The sequence below is a fragment of the Aedes albopictus genome, chromosome 2 (assembly GCF_035046485.1).
Source record: "Aedes albopictus strain Foshan chromosome 2, AalbF5, whole genome shotgun sequence".
Taxonomy (NCBI): Eukaryota; Metazoa; Arthropoda; class Insecta; order Diptera; family Culicidae; genus Aedes; species Aedes albopictus.
In genome coordinates this window covers 514765344-514779374 of record NC_085137.1, presented here as the reverse complement: position 1 = coordinate 514779374, position 14031 = coordinate 514765344, and the positions used below count along the sequence as shown (strand labels likewise).

The 14031-nt window shown below is 39.5% G+C and overlaps 2 protein-coding genes across 2 annotated transcripts; one reads left to right on the top strand and one right to left on the bottom strand.

The window, feature by feature from the left end:
- Window positions 1-305: 305 nt before the first annotated feature.
- Window positions 306-13439, bottom strand: LOC109412811 (uncharacterized). Its single transcript, XM_019686422.3, has 3 exons — window positions 12390-13439; window positions 935-1098; window positions 306-871 (listed from the first exon to the last, which is right to left on the bottom strand). Exons 1-3 carry the CDS (start codon window positions 13366-13368, stop codon window positions 656-658), a joined length of 1359 nt encoding a protein of 452 aa, XP_019541967.2. The 5' UTR covers window positions 13369-13439; the 3' UTR covers window positions 306-655.
- On the top strand, window positions 1181-3165 carry LOC109409724 (putative alpha-L-fucosidase). The gene is made up of 4 exons (XM_019683217.3): window positions 1181-1715; window positions 1772-2383; window positions 2459-2934; window positions 3001-3165. The coding sequence occupies exons 1-4, from the start codon at window positions 1490-1492 to the stop codon at window positions 3106-3108; spliced, it is 1422 nt and encodes a 473-aa protein (XP_019538762.2). The 5' UTR covers window positions 1181-1489; the 3' UTR covers window positions 3109-3165.
- Window positions 13440-14031: the final 592 nt, after the last annotated feature.

The window sequence follows — 14031 nt, the reverse complement described above, 5'->3', positions numbered from 1 at the left end:
TTGAGCAAATTGTGAAGTTTGAATGATTGAAATCTTCTTTTGTGATCGTGATCTATTGTTCACGAAATTTTTCTTGTTGATTTGTATCTTTAAAGGTCGAAAATCAACTATGGCGAATTTGAGGTACTATTGCCATAACTGGTACACTGAGCCTATATTTACGAGTCCTTAGATTTGGCAGAGTATAAACTTGCTAGTCTCAACAACCATTTACATAACGAAATTTGAAATCGAAAAAGGTACCCGGGTATCCTGCCGGCCACATAAGGATTGATAATTACTTTTACCAATTCTTTCAAAAGACCTCCATTTAACATATTTTGTTACATTTCAACTTTTTTTATTTTTCCTAAAATTAAAAATATACTGTACGATGTACTTGAAGCAAAAGTTCCTATTTTGATAAAATATAATATATCTTACTGAGTGCCACTGAAGTAATTATCAGTTATTTGATAGGTGGCAATCGATGCGACTATAATTAATTTTAAAATACGTTAAGCTTACAATCTATCTTTATTAAAATACTCATATTAGAATTCGAAGCACATTCTAATCTAGTCATGACTTTTGAAATTCGCACAAATCCTTAATCTCTTCTATTCTCCTAATACCCTACAATCCTGTTTTAATACTCTAGATTTTCCAGTCACAATCACTGAATATCCAAAACCACCACTTCCTCGCCGAAGCTCTTCAACGTCTTGTACCGATTGGTGTGCACCGCCATATCAATCAAATTGGTGTTGGTAAAGTAATCTAGCAGGACTGCGTTGGCTCGCAAACTCCAAGGTCCACCGAGCATCGTCATCAGCTTCGGATTGATCAAATTGGCACGCTCCTTTGGCATCATGTAAGCTTCATCGGCGGTCTGAAATGAAGTTTGAATTTAATAATTTCCGCAAGTTGAATCGAACTTCAGCAGGATAGTTACATAGCTGCTCTGTAGGCCCTGAACGCCGTGCAGACTCCATCCGATATCCTTCGGGGCATCCGGATGCTTTTGCGAGAAGAGGTTCTTCATGAACTCACCCAACTCCGTGTGCTTGAGGAACGAACTGGAGTGCTTTTTCCATGGCGCCCATATGAGATCGGAAGCTGCAGGTGGGAAGTAGAGAAATGGGGTTTTAGTACAAATTGCATGCAAGTTTTGGCGCAAGCTAAGCTTTTTCAATGCATCGGTGGTCAGGGTTTAAGCCGTTCCCAATGCTTCCTCATTTGACTTCGTTCGGATCCAAAGCGTACACAGCATACATGGATGTCCACAAATTTGAATTAGATCTCCAAGAAGAGAACGAATTAAAAATAGGTCGCACTTAGGGGAGGCGCGTTTCAAACACAGCAAAGTCAATCTCTCTCAGTGAGGGTGTTTGGACGAAAGTTAGTCGAAAGCTAATGCAGCTGTGCGTTGATGTTTAGTACGGCGTGACGCTCTCTCCTAGCCGGTTCAATTATCGCTTATTGAGCGGCTACGTGCTATCGCGACGAGATGAGTTTGTTTTATTTGTTGGTCTGTTTAGTGATATGGAGTCATTCCACTGTCACGGGTAACATTCAGGAGAATGAAGTTGGAAAGTATGAACCGACCTGGGAAAGTCTGGACTCTCGGCCGCTTCCACAGTGGTACGACGATGCGAAGGTCGGGATATTCTTGCACTGGGGTGTCTATGCGGTGCCCAGCTTTGGATCGGAGTGGTTCTGGATCAATTGGCAAGGTGACTCAATAGTTTAACTTCACACATCTACGATTTTAATGATGATTTCTTTGAAGGAAGCAAATACGAAAATTATGTGAAGTTCATGACTAAGAACTACAAACCGGATTTCACGTACCAGGATTTCGCAAGTGATTTCACGGCTGAGCTATTCAACGCAACCGAGTGGGCATTACTATTTGCCAAATCTGGAGCTCGATACGTGGTTCTAACCAGCAAACATCACGAAGGATTCACCTTGTGGCCTTCCAAGTACACCTTCAGTTGGAATTCACTAGACGTGGGACCTCATCGTGACATCTTGGGAGAACTCTCCACAGCCCTGAGAAACAATACCAAGCTAACTTTTGGAGTCTACTATTCGCTTTTTGAATGGTTCAACCGACTCTACAACGAAGACAAGCTGCACGCTTTCCTCAAACACGACTACGTAGACTTCAAGGTGTGGCCTGAGTTGAAGGAGCTGGTCACCAAATACAAACCGGAGGTTCTTTGGAGCGACGGCGACTGGGAAGCCCCCGATGGCTACTGGAAGGCCAAGGAGTTCTTCACGTGGTTGTACAACGAGTCGCCGGTTAGGGACACCATTGTTACGAACGACCGGTGGGGCATCGGAACGCTCTGCCTTCATGGGGACTTCCACACTTGCTCCGATCGGTACAATCCAGGTAAGTGTTTACCACTTTGCAAACGCATCTTATCTCGAAGCACGGATTACATTTCTCATCAATCCACATCAATAGGTGTTCTCCAGCCGCACAAGTGGGAAAATGCAATGACAATTGATAAGAAAAGCTGGGGTCATCGTCAGAATGCTAAGCTGGAAGATTTTCTCACCTCCGATGAGTTGATTGGAGAGATTGCGACTACGGTGAGCTGCGGTGGAAATATTTTGATCAACGTTGGGCCAACGAAGTACGGAACAATCGATCCGATTTTCGAGGAACGTTTAACGCACATGGGACGTTGGTTGAAGACCAATGGGGATGCCATCTACAAGAGTCGACCATGGTTGTATCAGAACGATACAGTAACGTCGAACGTTTGGTACACTTCGAAATCGCTGAAAACGGTGGATGAAGGTACGAGTTTTACCAACGTGTATGCCATAGTGTTGAACTACCCCTTCAAAACCAACAGCGTGGTTTTAGGTGCATTGGATAAGCATTACGCTAAGATTGCGCAAATCACTATGCTTGGATTCAACACTAGTCTGAAGGTTAGTTATTTGTAATTTAAAGTAATTTCTTCATGAGAAACCTTTTTTCAAATGTTTTTTTTTTAGTGGAAGCCAACTGAAAAAGGAGTCCTTGTCGAGTTTCCATCCAAAAACGAAATCGATCGACTTCAGCTGCATCACGCATGGACTTTGAAGGTGGTTCTCTCCAGTTGATGAAATAATATTTAGAACTTTTTATTGACGTGAAAATAAATTCCAGTTTGATCACAACTTTTTTTTTTTAATTTATTCATTTGAATTTTTTTGAACAAACGTTGCATGAATTTATGAAAAATATGTATACGAAAACTTTTGTAAAAAATGTATGGAAAGATACATTTACCCGCAAAAAGTTACTTACTTACTGCATGTTGCTTTTGAAATAATCTATCAGAAGACAATATGTGTGAGACTTTTGCCTTTTATCCAATTAGATCCATTGTCGGTTCTACTAATATGCCAGGCAGGGATGGGAACACTCACTTGCAAAGAGTTACACTCACTTGCTATTTTCTCAGCTCAGAAGCGTGCAATCTAGAAACGATGTATGGACGACTTTTGCCTTGTGGTTTTGTTTAAAACTTTGCCGAATAGAGTAAGGGTCTTCCACGCCTATCAAAGTCGTGACACAACTGTGAAAGCGACTCTCCACGAGGTGAGTGTAATTTACATTCACCTCGTGGAGAGTTGCCTTCGCAGCTCCCTCACGACTTCGGTATGCGTGTGCGACCCATACTCTATTCGGCAAACTTTTAGACAAAACCATATGGCAAAAGTCGTCCATACATCGTTTCTTGATTGCACGCTTCTGAGCTGAGAAAATAGCAAGTGAGTGTAACTCTTTGCAAGTGAGTGTTCCCATGCTTGATGCCAGGCATTGCCAGGTTTATCATCTCAAGGAAAACATTTGTCACTGAAGAGTCACGGCGGCGCAGGTTTTTGTTATGCAGAAGTCATTGTGACTTATGCATTTCTGACAAATAAATAATTACTTGCTAGAAGTAAGTCACAGTGACTTCTGTGTAACCAAAACCTGCGCTGCCGTGACTGTACTGTGACATGAGCCCAAGCAACACACATGTTATATAAAAGTTACGGCAGCGCAAGTTTTGGTTATATAGAAGTTTATTTTATTTTATTTAAACACAATGTTAAAATTACGTCAAATAAACTTCTATACAACCAAAACTTGCGCTGTCGTAACTCTATTATAACATGTGTGTTGCTTGGGAGTGTTACTTGGTATCATATTCCAAGAATTCCAAGGAATGCCATCAATTCTTCCTTTTAATAACACTACTTTTCGCTGTTCACATTCTTCAGTTCTTTCGGGACTTTTTTTTAGAAGTCTCTGTAGGAGTCTATCTAATAGTTTCCTCAGAAACTCTTCCAAGAGATTCTTTAGGAATCGCTGCTGGATTTCATTCAGGATTTTATTCAGGGAGTTTATTCAGGAATTCCTGAAGAAGTAATTTAGCAATTCTAACAGCAGTTGCATTAGAAATTCGTCCAACGGGCAATTCTTTCTCCAAATGCAACAAAAGTTTCTGTGGGAGTTTTTTCTAGTTCTCTCAAAATCAACTTCAGAAATTTCTCCTGTAGTCAGTCAACGAATGTTTTCAGGAGTTATTATTTTTGCAGATATTATTCCCGGAGTTCCTACTGATATTCTTCCAGCAGTTCCTTCTATAACTACTGCGGAAATGCCTTAAAGTATTCCTGCTGGAGTTTCCTCAGAATTATTTTTTCTAGAATTTGTCCAAAAATCTCTTCAGGAATATCTCCAAGACCTTTTTGAAATTTGGAATGTCTTTGGATGTTCTTTCTAATATTTCCCTAGCCTTACAGATTGTCCCAGGGGTACTAGGAGTCCAGGAGATTCCAGATTTTTCTAGGAATTATTCTGGAAATCTTTCAGGAGGCGTTTACCTTTTGATTTAAGAAATGAGGAAAAGTTTGAGGAATTTCTAGTTAAAAAATCTAAAGAAACTCCTGAAGGAATTTTTAAAGGAAATGCCAGAGTGATAGTTAGAAAATCCTGTCTTCAGCTTTCTAACGATGAGTTCAAAATTGAAATTAGTAGTTGCGAACACGGCTAAAATCACGATTGACTGATAAAATTCAAAATGCCGTCTAAATCCAATATTTATGCCAAAATAAGTTTAACTTCAAATGAAAGGTCTATACTTGCTCTCCATAGAAATGTGATGTTTTGCACATGTTACTGAATTTTTGAGATATTGCGCGACAAATTAGGTGTAGTTTGATGAAAAATCGTAATTTTTGTCACCTTGTCAGCTCCTTGACAAGCAATTTAATCCAAACAAAATGATTTTCATCATTTTTTAGCATATTCTAGCGAATAAACAAGAAAAAATTAAGTAAATTCCACACTTCATGTAAATAGCGGCCTGGTTTCAGCGAGAATTACCGTCCTTTTTTTGTCCAGTCATAGAGGTACTAATAAAAACACAAATTTACCAAATTTTCAAATACTTTTCAGGTAGGTAGGTAAAGCTAGGTAATTTCGACTTCAATACCACGGTTTGCACATTCGGAGCATCCTTTGCAAGCATATTCATACCTACTAGCTTTTATAACTAAACGCAACACGATGAAATTGAAAACGATAACATTTATTTATTTAAAAGGATTGCAGCAGTCATGCTGTAGTATTTTGTACAATAGCGGAAGCCAATTTCTGGAAGGTGAAAGTTTTTTTCTTTACTCGTGTATTATTTCTTCTGGAGCTCAGAATTTCTAAAAAACTTTCGTAAGGTTTAGGACTAACCCAGGATCTGCTTCATGGTTTGCTTCAACATTTTCTCCAACATAATGGAAGCCCGTCCTAAGTTTTTTGAAAATATCTTTATAATGTCTTCCAAGACTAGTTGGAGTTTTTTCAGTATTTAATAATTCAGTTTGAGTAAATAGAAAATCGGGTTAAGTACTGTTCCTTTTAATTCCACTAAGAATTTGCATCCTTTGACAGATACGTATTTCGACTAAAGAATCCCCAGAATTTTTTTTGGCAACTTCTCGAAGAAGTCCCCACACAAATTTCGGAAGGAGGTCCCTGGTGAAATACCAGAAAGAATCCTAGAATAAGTCCTAAAACAATCGTTGGAGGAAACCCTTGAGACATTCCAGGGGGAATTTCTGAAGGAATCCCTTGGCATTTCTTTAGAAAAATCCTTGAAGCAACGAAGAACCCTCAAATATTCCTGAAAAAACTCTTTGAGAAATCTTTGGAGAAGTAGAAATCCATGGATAACTTCTTGAGGGATTTCTTAGAAAAAAAATTATGCCAGGATATATTCCTGAAAGAATCGCAGGACGAATTCCTCTGAAGGAGCTGCAAGGGGTATTATTGAAGGAACTAATGGATGGATGCCTCAACAAATCCGAGGATGAACTCCATAAGGTCTTCTTGGATAAAATTGTGAAAAAATTCTTGGATTACTTCTTGGAAAATTTCCTGGGCTCTGTATGCATCCCTCTAAAGTTATCTTAAAGAAGTCCAATAAACAAATCGCTAGAGAAATTCATCTAGAAATCCTTGAAAAAATCAAAAAAGTCTTCAGGTATTCTTGGAGGCATCATCCCTGGAGAAATTCTTGGGTACATCCCAGGAAAAGAAAATGGAATGATTACTGAAATTTCTGAGCGAGTCTGAATAAATTTTTGAAGAGATCTTGAAAAGAATTTCTAAAGGAATCACAAGAGGAATTCTTAAAGCAATCCCTGGAAGAATTCCGCAGCAATCGTTGGATGAATTCCTGGAAAAAATGCCTGGAGGAGTTCCTGGAGGAATACATGGAAAGCGAATTCTGGACAAATTCTCAGCGGAATCCCTGATAGAATTCCTGGAGGAAGCCCTGGACGAATCCTTTGAGGAATCTCAGCAGAAATCCCTGGAGGAATCTGAAGGGATTTCTGAAGGAATTCTGGAGGATTTCCTGAAGGAATTTTTGGAGAAATACCTGGATGAATTCCAGAGGCAATCCCTGGAAGCATTCCTGGAGGAATCTCTGAATGAATTCTTAGAGGATTTCCTGGAGGAATTTCTGAAGCACCTTCCTGAGCACCTGAGGAATTTCTGGAGCACCTTCTATAGTGGAATTTTGAGGAATTCCTGGAGGAATCTCTGGAGAAATTTTCGAAGGAATTCCTCGATAAACTCTTGGAGGAAATACATAGATGAGTTACTGAAGGAATTCCTAGGGGAAACCCTTCAGCAATCCCAGAAGCAATTCCTAGAAAATACACTGCAGAAATTCCTAGTGGAATCTGTGGAGAAAATTTCGAAGGAATTCCTGTATAAACTCATGTAGGAGTTCCTAGATTAATTTCACAGCGAAACAAAAATTACCTTTTGGGCTGTCTCAAAAGCAAACTTATGTGTCACAATTTTGAGCTATACCCCAATTTATAGGGCTAAATGTGTGATTTTGGGCTTTTTTGACTGCAGGTCATGAAGTATGGAAATAATTTATTAAACCAATTAAAGTGTAAATTTTGTTTTAACAAATCAAATTTCATAGGTTTAAGCATTTTAAGGCTGACTTGTATGGCAAATATTGTACCTACAATAAAATGCTAAAAAATATCAAATTGGATTTGGTAAACGAAATATTTGGCATAAATCGTTAATTTCGATGTTATATGACCAATTTACACTTTGATTGGTTTAAAAAATTATTTCCATGCAGCATGGCTTAAGTCAAACAAGCCCAAAATCACACATTTTGCCCTATAAATTGAGGTATAGCTCGAAACTGTGACATGCTGGGGCAAATCTGAACCCGGATACGGATTCAGCGACCCAAAATCTGTCAGAGACAAATAAGTTTGCACTTGAGACTAAAAAAAATTTCGCTATGTTTCTGGAGCAATTCTTGTACAAGTTCCTGGAGGACTCTCTGCAGCAATTTCCGGAGAAATTCCAGGAGGAATGCCTGGAGGAATTCCTATAAGAATTCTTGGATAAATTGCTGTAGGAATTTTAGAAAGACTTCGTAGAATTCCGGGGGTAATTCCAGGAGGAGCTCTAGGAGGCATTTCTGGAGGAGTCCCTGGGGGAATTGCTGTATGAAATCCTGGAAGAATGTTGCGAGTAATAGCTGTAGGAATGCCTCGATAAATTCCTTTGGACATGTCTGGAGGAATGCCCAGAGAAATTTCTTGAAGAATTCCTGGAGAAACTTCTTAAGGAATCCCTGAAGCAATTTCTGGAGGAATTTTTAGAGGAAATTTATTTTAAGAGGAATTCCTGTAGGAATCGTTGGAGAAAGCTTTGGAGGAATTCGCAGAGGAATTCCTGGAAGAATGTCTGAACGAATCCTTGAAAAAAAAAAAAACCTGGACAAATTCCTGGCGAAATCCTTACAGGAATCTCAGTAGATACCCCTGGAGAAATCCCTAAAGGAATCGCTGGAGGAATTCCTGGAAGAATCTCTGGAGGAAACCCTGAAGGAGAAATGCCTGGTGGTAATCTTGAAGGAATTCCTGGAAGAATCACTGGAAAAATGCTGCAGGAACTCTTGGATGAATTTTTGAAGGAACCACTGGAGAATCCTGAAAAAAAAAAAACCTGGAGGAATTGCTGTAGAAATTTCTCGAGGCATTCCTCTAGCAATTCCTGAAGGAATCTGTAGAGGAATTCCTGAGTGAATTCATGGGGTTTATCTTGGACGAATTCTTGAAGGAATTCGTGGAGGAATTTTTAAAGGAAATTCTGAAGGAACTCCTGGAGAAAATGCCAAGAGGATTTTTGCGATGGAATGCTTGGAGGGAATACCTTCCTAGAGAAATTCCTGGAGGAATGCTTCGAGGAATCCCTGGTGAAATCCCTAGAGAACTCACGGAGGAATTGCTGTAGGAATTTCTCGAGGAATTCCTGTAGCAATTTCTGGATTAATTACTGGAGGAATCATTAGAGGTATTCCTGGGTGAGTTCCTGGGGTATATCCTGGACGAATTCTTGAAGGAATTCATGGAGGAATTCTGAAAAGAGTTACTGGAGTAATTCCTAGTTGAATCCGGGAGAAAAGGTTGGAGAAATTCTTGGAGGGAATACCTGTAGGAATACCTAGAGAAATACCTGGAGGAATGCATAGAGGAATCCCTGGTGAAATCCCTAGAGAAACTCTGGAGGAATTCCTGAAGGAACTCCTGGATTAATACCTTGAGGAATTCCTGGAGATAACCCCAGATAATTCCTTAGAGAAATTTCTAGAGGAATTTTTAGGGAATGCTTAGAGTAATTCCTGGAGGAAGCCCTGGAGCAATCAATTCCTGAAGAAATCCCTGGAAAATGCCAGTAGCAACTACTAAAGGAATCTCTAGAGGAACTTCGGGAGGAATCTCTAGAGGAATTACTGGAAGAATCCCTGGAGAAATGCCTAGAGCAATTCCTGAAGGAATCTTAGAAGGCATTTCTCTTAAATTTTCTGTAGAAATCCCAGGAGGAAGTTGATCGAAGAAATCGTGGATTTTTTTTTGGTAAAATCCTGAAGGAATCCGAAATAGAATTTGTGGAGGAACTCCTGGAGGAATCAGTTTTTGAAGGAATCCTTGATGGAATTTCTGAAGAAACCCCAGGATAAATCCCGGAAGCAATCTCAAAAGAAATTCCTATGGGAATCCCTTAACAATTCCTGGAGGAATTAATGGAGGAATCCCAATAAGAGTTCCTGGAAAAATCTTTGGATGAATTTTCAATATAATCCCTGGAGTTGTTCCTTAAAGAATACCAGAAAAAAATCTTGAATGAATGTCTGGAGGATTTTCTGAAGAAATACCGGGAGGATTTCCTGAAGAAACTTGAAAAGGAATCCCGGAAGCAGTCCCATGAGAGCTTCCTTAGGAAATCCCAGGAGAGCTTTCCTGGTATTCCTGGAAGAATTTTTGTATCCATGTCTGCAGTAATTTCTGGGCGATTTTTTGTAGAAACTCTTGGATGATTTTTTTGTACAAAATTTTGAAGGAACTCTTAGATCAATTTTTCAAAATTCTTATAAAATTTTCTGAAAGTATTCCTTGAAGAAATTCCTATAAAAATCGTTCGAATAATTCCAGATGAAATTATTGGAACAACCTCTAAGAGTTCTAGAAGCAATCTACTTGCAGAAATACCTGAACGGATCTCTGGTGAAAATGCTTTCAGAATCCCTGTAGAAATTCTTAAATGAATCCTCGAAAAAGGCAGTGCAACAATCACTGGAGGAACCTCTAAAGATATCCCAGGAGAAATTTCCGGAGGAATGTCTGGTGAAATCCCTGGAGGATTGTTTTAAGGAATATCTGGATGATAAAATCACTGACGAAAGCTATGGAAACATTCCTGGAGGAATTTTCGATGCCTCTTTGCAGAAGTATTTCGAATATTTCTGAAGGAATCCTGAGAGGAATTCCTGAAGCTTTTTATGGAACATGCCCTGAAACAATCACTATCGGAACTACGCAAAACGTCCATGTATTCATGTAATCATAAATTTTAAGTTGATACACTCTATAGCAGATGTTTCTTGGAAGTCCTTCTCTTTACCTACCGGAACCGGTTCTGGCACATTTTTTCATTTTTTTTTTTTGCTAATTTTTCAAAAAATAAAAGGATATTGTCTAATACACTCGTTAAAAACACAACTTTCATCAATTTGACGCAAAAGATATGTTCGGATGATCATATCATTCCAATTCACACCTAAAGATTTAAGATGGGTTCACTACAACGAAAGACATTTGAATTTTAGTAATTTCCAAATTTTTATATAGAGCAATACTTAAATTTCAGCTGTAACTAAAAAACTTTTCTTCTCGAAAATTTTTGGAGCACGAATCTAAAATAGGGCAGTTTAGATTTTGAACATGTTAAAAAAATCAACCTCTCATATGTTCATTACACCCCTTGATGCAAAACTAGAGTTCTGTCAAAGTTTCAGCCATTTCGGTGGTAATTGAATGGTGGTATAAAAGCAAACTAGGTTTATATGGGAATTACTATGGAGAATTTCCACAAAAGGTTTTTCACCAAAGCATTTATACAGGGTGTTAGGTTCCTGAGTGCAAACTTTTTAAAGGGTGATAGAGGACCATAAATGGTGAAAAAAGTGTTCTACGCATATGGTCAAATCTCAACCGTTACGTAGTTATTGAACTTCCCATGATTTTGACTTTTATTGCCTTAACTGGTCATAACTTGAAAATGGTCAAACTTATCGCAGTTTTTTTACCCTCATTTGAAAGATTATTGAATTTCCTATCAAATGGCATTTTTGAATCGTTTGGTTTAGTTAAATAACTAAGTTTCTAGAGCTAAAAGCTCAAAAGTAGTGTGTTTTAATTTGTTTTTTGTCAATTTCCTTTGAAACATGCGTGATAAATTAAAATTCTTTCTTTGACAAAATTGTGGCCCCGGTTCTACACTACAATTTGTTCTTCGACATGAAATTTCTATCTCTTATCGTTTTCTTGCAATTTCGAATCAAACATCGCATTTCAGATCATAAATTTGCAACTGTCAAGGTAAGCACTTTTTTGCGCACTGTGCCGAACATTTAAAACGAAGTTGCAAGAAAACGATAAGTGCTTGAAGTTCGGTATCAAAGAACGAATTGTAGAGTGGGTCAGAAGCCACAACTTTGCCTAAGGAAGCATTTTAATTTATTACGCATGCTTTAAAGATAATTGACAAAAACAAATTAAAACACACTATTTTGAGCTATTTTGCTCTAAAAAACTTAGCTATTTAACTAAACCAATCTATTCTAAGATGCCATTTGATATAAAATTCAATAATCTTTCGAATAACGGTAAGAACTGCGATTAGTTTGACCATTTTCAAGTTATAGCTAGTTAAGGCAATAATAATCAAACACTTGGAAAGTTCAATAACTACGTAACGGTTGAGATTTGACCATATGCATAGAACAATTTTTTCACCATTTATGGTCCTCTATCACCCTTTAAAAAGTTTGCACTCATGAACCTTACACTCTGTATAAGAATGAAGTTATAAGGTCAAAGTCAAATTGAGTTCTTCAAATCTCAATGATGAATGCTGCCAAAGACCAGAACTTGTTGTAACTTACCCTAACTTGTTTCACCAATCGTTACACTGTTGAGATCTTCGGCAAACTTTTACCAGAATCCGTGAAATTGTCTGAGGGTGTTTGCTGGCTTATCCATAACGTTAAAATATTAAATATTCCAAACCGAACATGCACACCAATCGTTCAAAGAGAACAGTTTATCCTCAAAAGATCGCTTAATATCTCTTTTCTCGTACAAACCGGCCGCCGACATCATTCTGCCCGTAAATTAGATAATGACCCGTTGATCAACAATGCCGTCGCATTTTGCCGGCTTTATTAGATCTGAAATTGTAGCAACGAACGACGATGACGCTTCCAACCCACTCACATTGCCCATATGCTTCGTGTGTACAAACTTACCATTCAAACTGGACGCGTGACTGTACGTGACGAGGATGTACTTTCCCTCCCGTCGCATCTGATCGATGGTGAGCTGGTAGGATTCTGTATCGTCCTTATCCTCGTCTCCGAAGTACGGCCGGTGGTAGATCAGGTCACCCAGCTCCTGCTCCAAGATCTGCATGAACTCAATGTGCTGTTCCGGGTGGTTGTGGAATCCCAGCGGGAAGCGGCGGAAATCCAGCACTATGGTTTCCTCCGAGAGGATCGCAAACCGGCGGATGTCGTGAAGGATCGGAACGATCCATCCTACTCGGTAGCTTTCGTTCATGACCCAGAAGTTGCGCGTTCCATTGTGCGATGGATGGTAGCCGATGGAGAAGTCCAGGTAGCGAATTCCGAAGACGAGTTGAGTCCATATGTCCAGGTCTTGACGGTACCCAACTCGCTTCAAAAAGATATGGTTAACATTGGCTTTGGTTTGATAGCAAGCCGAGCAATGAGTTCCCGGAAGGAAGAGGTCTTTCAGGGATACGTTGCCGATGCTGCGTTCGGTGAACATCCAATTTGGCTGGATTTTGAGGCAGTCGAAGGTCTGGAGTTCATTGTCCTGATTGTGACTGAGCAGGTAGAAGTCGAAGCAAAGCGGTTTGGCTCGTCGTTTAGGGATGTGACGCAGGACTTCGTCGTAGCTCCATCCTCCCGGGAGGCGTGGCTTGCCAAATTTGACTTCAGTCACTATTTCACCAGATTTTTGACCTTCTACGTAAACTTTCATTACCGGAGGTTCGTCAGACAATGCGGGATTCGTCGTGTAAAGTCCTATCCAATCGGGCGGTGTCTCACAATCTGGGCCCCAATTTATTACCAAAAATGCATCTTCGATGTGCCTCGCTAGCGAAGACAGGGTCAAAAACACCGGACATGTATCACTGCGCACTTGAACTACACCAATCACGAGCAATAACCCGGTAAGGGCAACATTGTAACCGAATCTCATCCTGGAGAAATTTCTGTTCCAGTTTTACACGTCTTGAAGGCTCAAGCTTCACTAAACTACTGAGAGAGTTTCGCGGGTCGCTAATCAACGGTAGGAGCAGCATGGTCTGGTCAGTTGGCAGTCCGATGTGTGCAGTTTGGCACGTGAGACGGAAAGCGATGATATGCTTAAGCATCCGTCTTAAGATGGTCGCGTCGTCGGCATCGTCAGCGTCGTCACTGAGATATGGTCTGGTCATTGCCAGTGACGCGGGGTGCGTGAGGCGATTTGGAGGATTATGATGATGATGAAGGAACGCAAGATGAGTGGCTTAAATTTACGAAAATGTGTATTATTGTTGCTTGTGTGGTGAAAAACGGATTCTGGGAAACCATATTATTTGAGGGGTGATTTCTCAAAAATGTCAGTATGTATTGATACACAGTAGTGATTCCTATGATATGGGACCGTCGACTATACTTCCAAGCGTGATTTATCGATCAGCATCATTGTCTGCAGTAGTTCTGCCTTTGTGTTACCAGAACAGTTAGTATGTTTGAAAGTATCATTTTCGCAGAGAATATTTTGACGAACTCTCACAGAAAAAAAGTGTTGGCATTCAGGCAAAATTTCTTTAGAACAACTGAGTGAATAAATACCTGCAAACATTGTTTAACCCTCGAA

Excerpts from the sequence above, each read along its gene's own strand:
- LOC109409724 (XM_019683217.3), top strand. The coding sequence starts at position 1,490 with ATGAGTTTGTTTTATTTGTTGGTCTGTTTAGTGATATGGAGTCATTCC. Across the intron at positions 1,716-1,771 it reads GTTCTGGATCAATTGGCAAG|GAAGCAAATACGAAAATTAT; the intron begins GTGACTCAATAG and ends ATTTCTTTGAAG. Across the intron at positions 2,935-3,000 it reads GATTCAACACTAGTCTGAAG|TGGAAGCCAACTGAAAAAGG; the intron begins GTTAGTTATTTG and ends TTTTTTTTTTAG.
- LOC109412811 (XM_019686422.3), bottom strand. The coding sequence starts at position 13,368 with ATGAGATTCGGTTACAATGTTGCCCTTACCGGGTTATTGCTCGTGATT. Across the intron at positions 1,099-12,389 it reads TCACGCGTCCAGTTTGAATG|CTTCCGATCTCATATGGGCG; the intron begins GTAAGTTTGTAC and ends TCCCACCTGCAG. Across the intron at positions 872-934 it reads AGGGCCTACAGAGCAGCTAT|ACCGCCGATGAAGCTTACAT; the intron begins GTAACTATCCTG and ends ACTTCATTTCAG.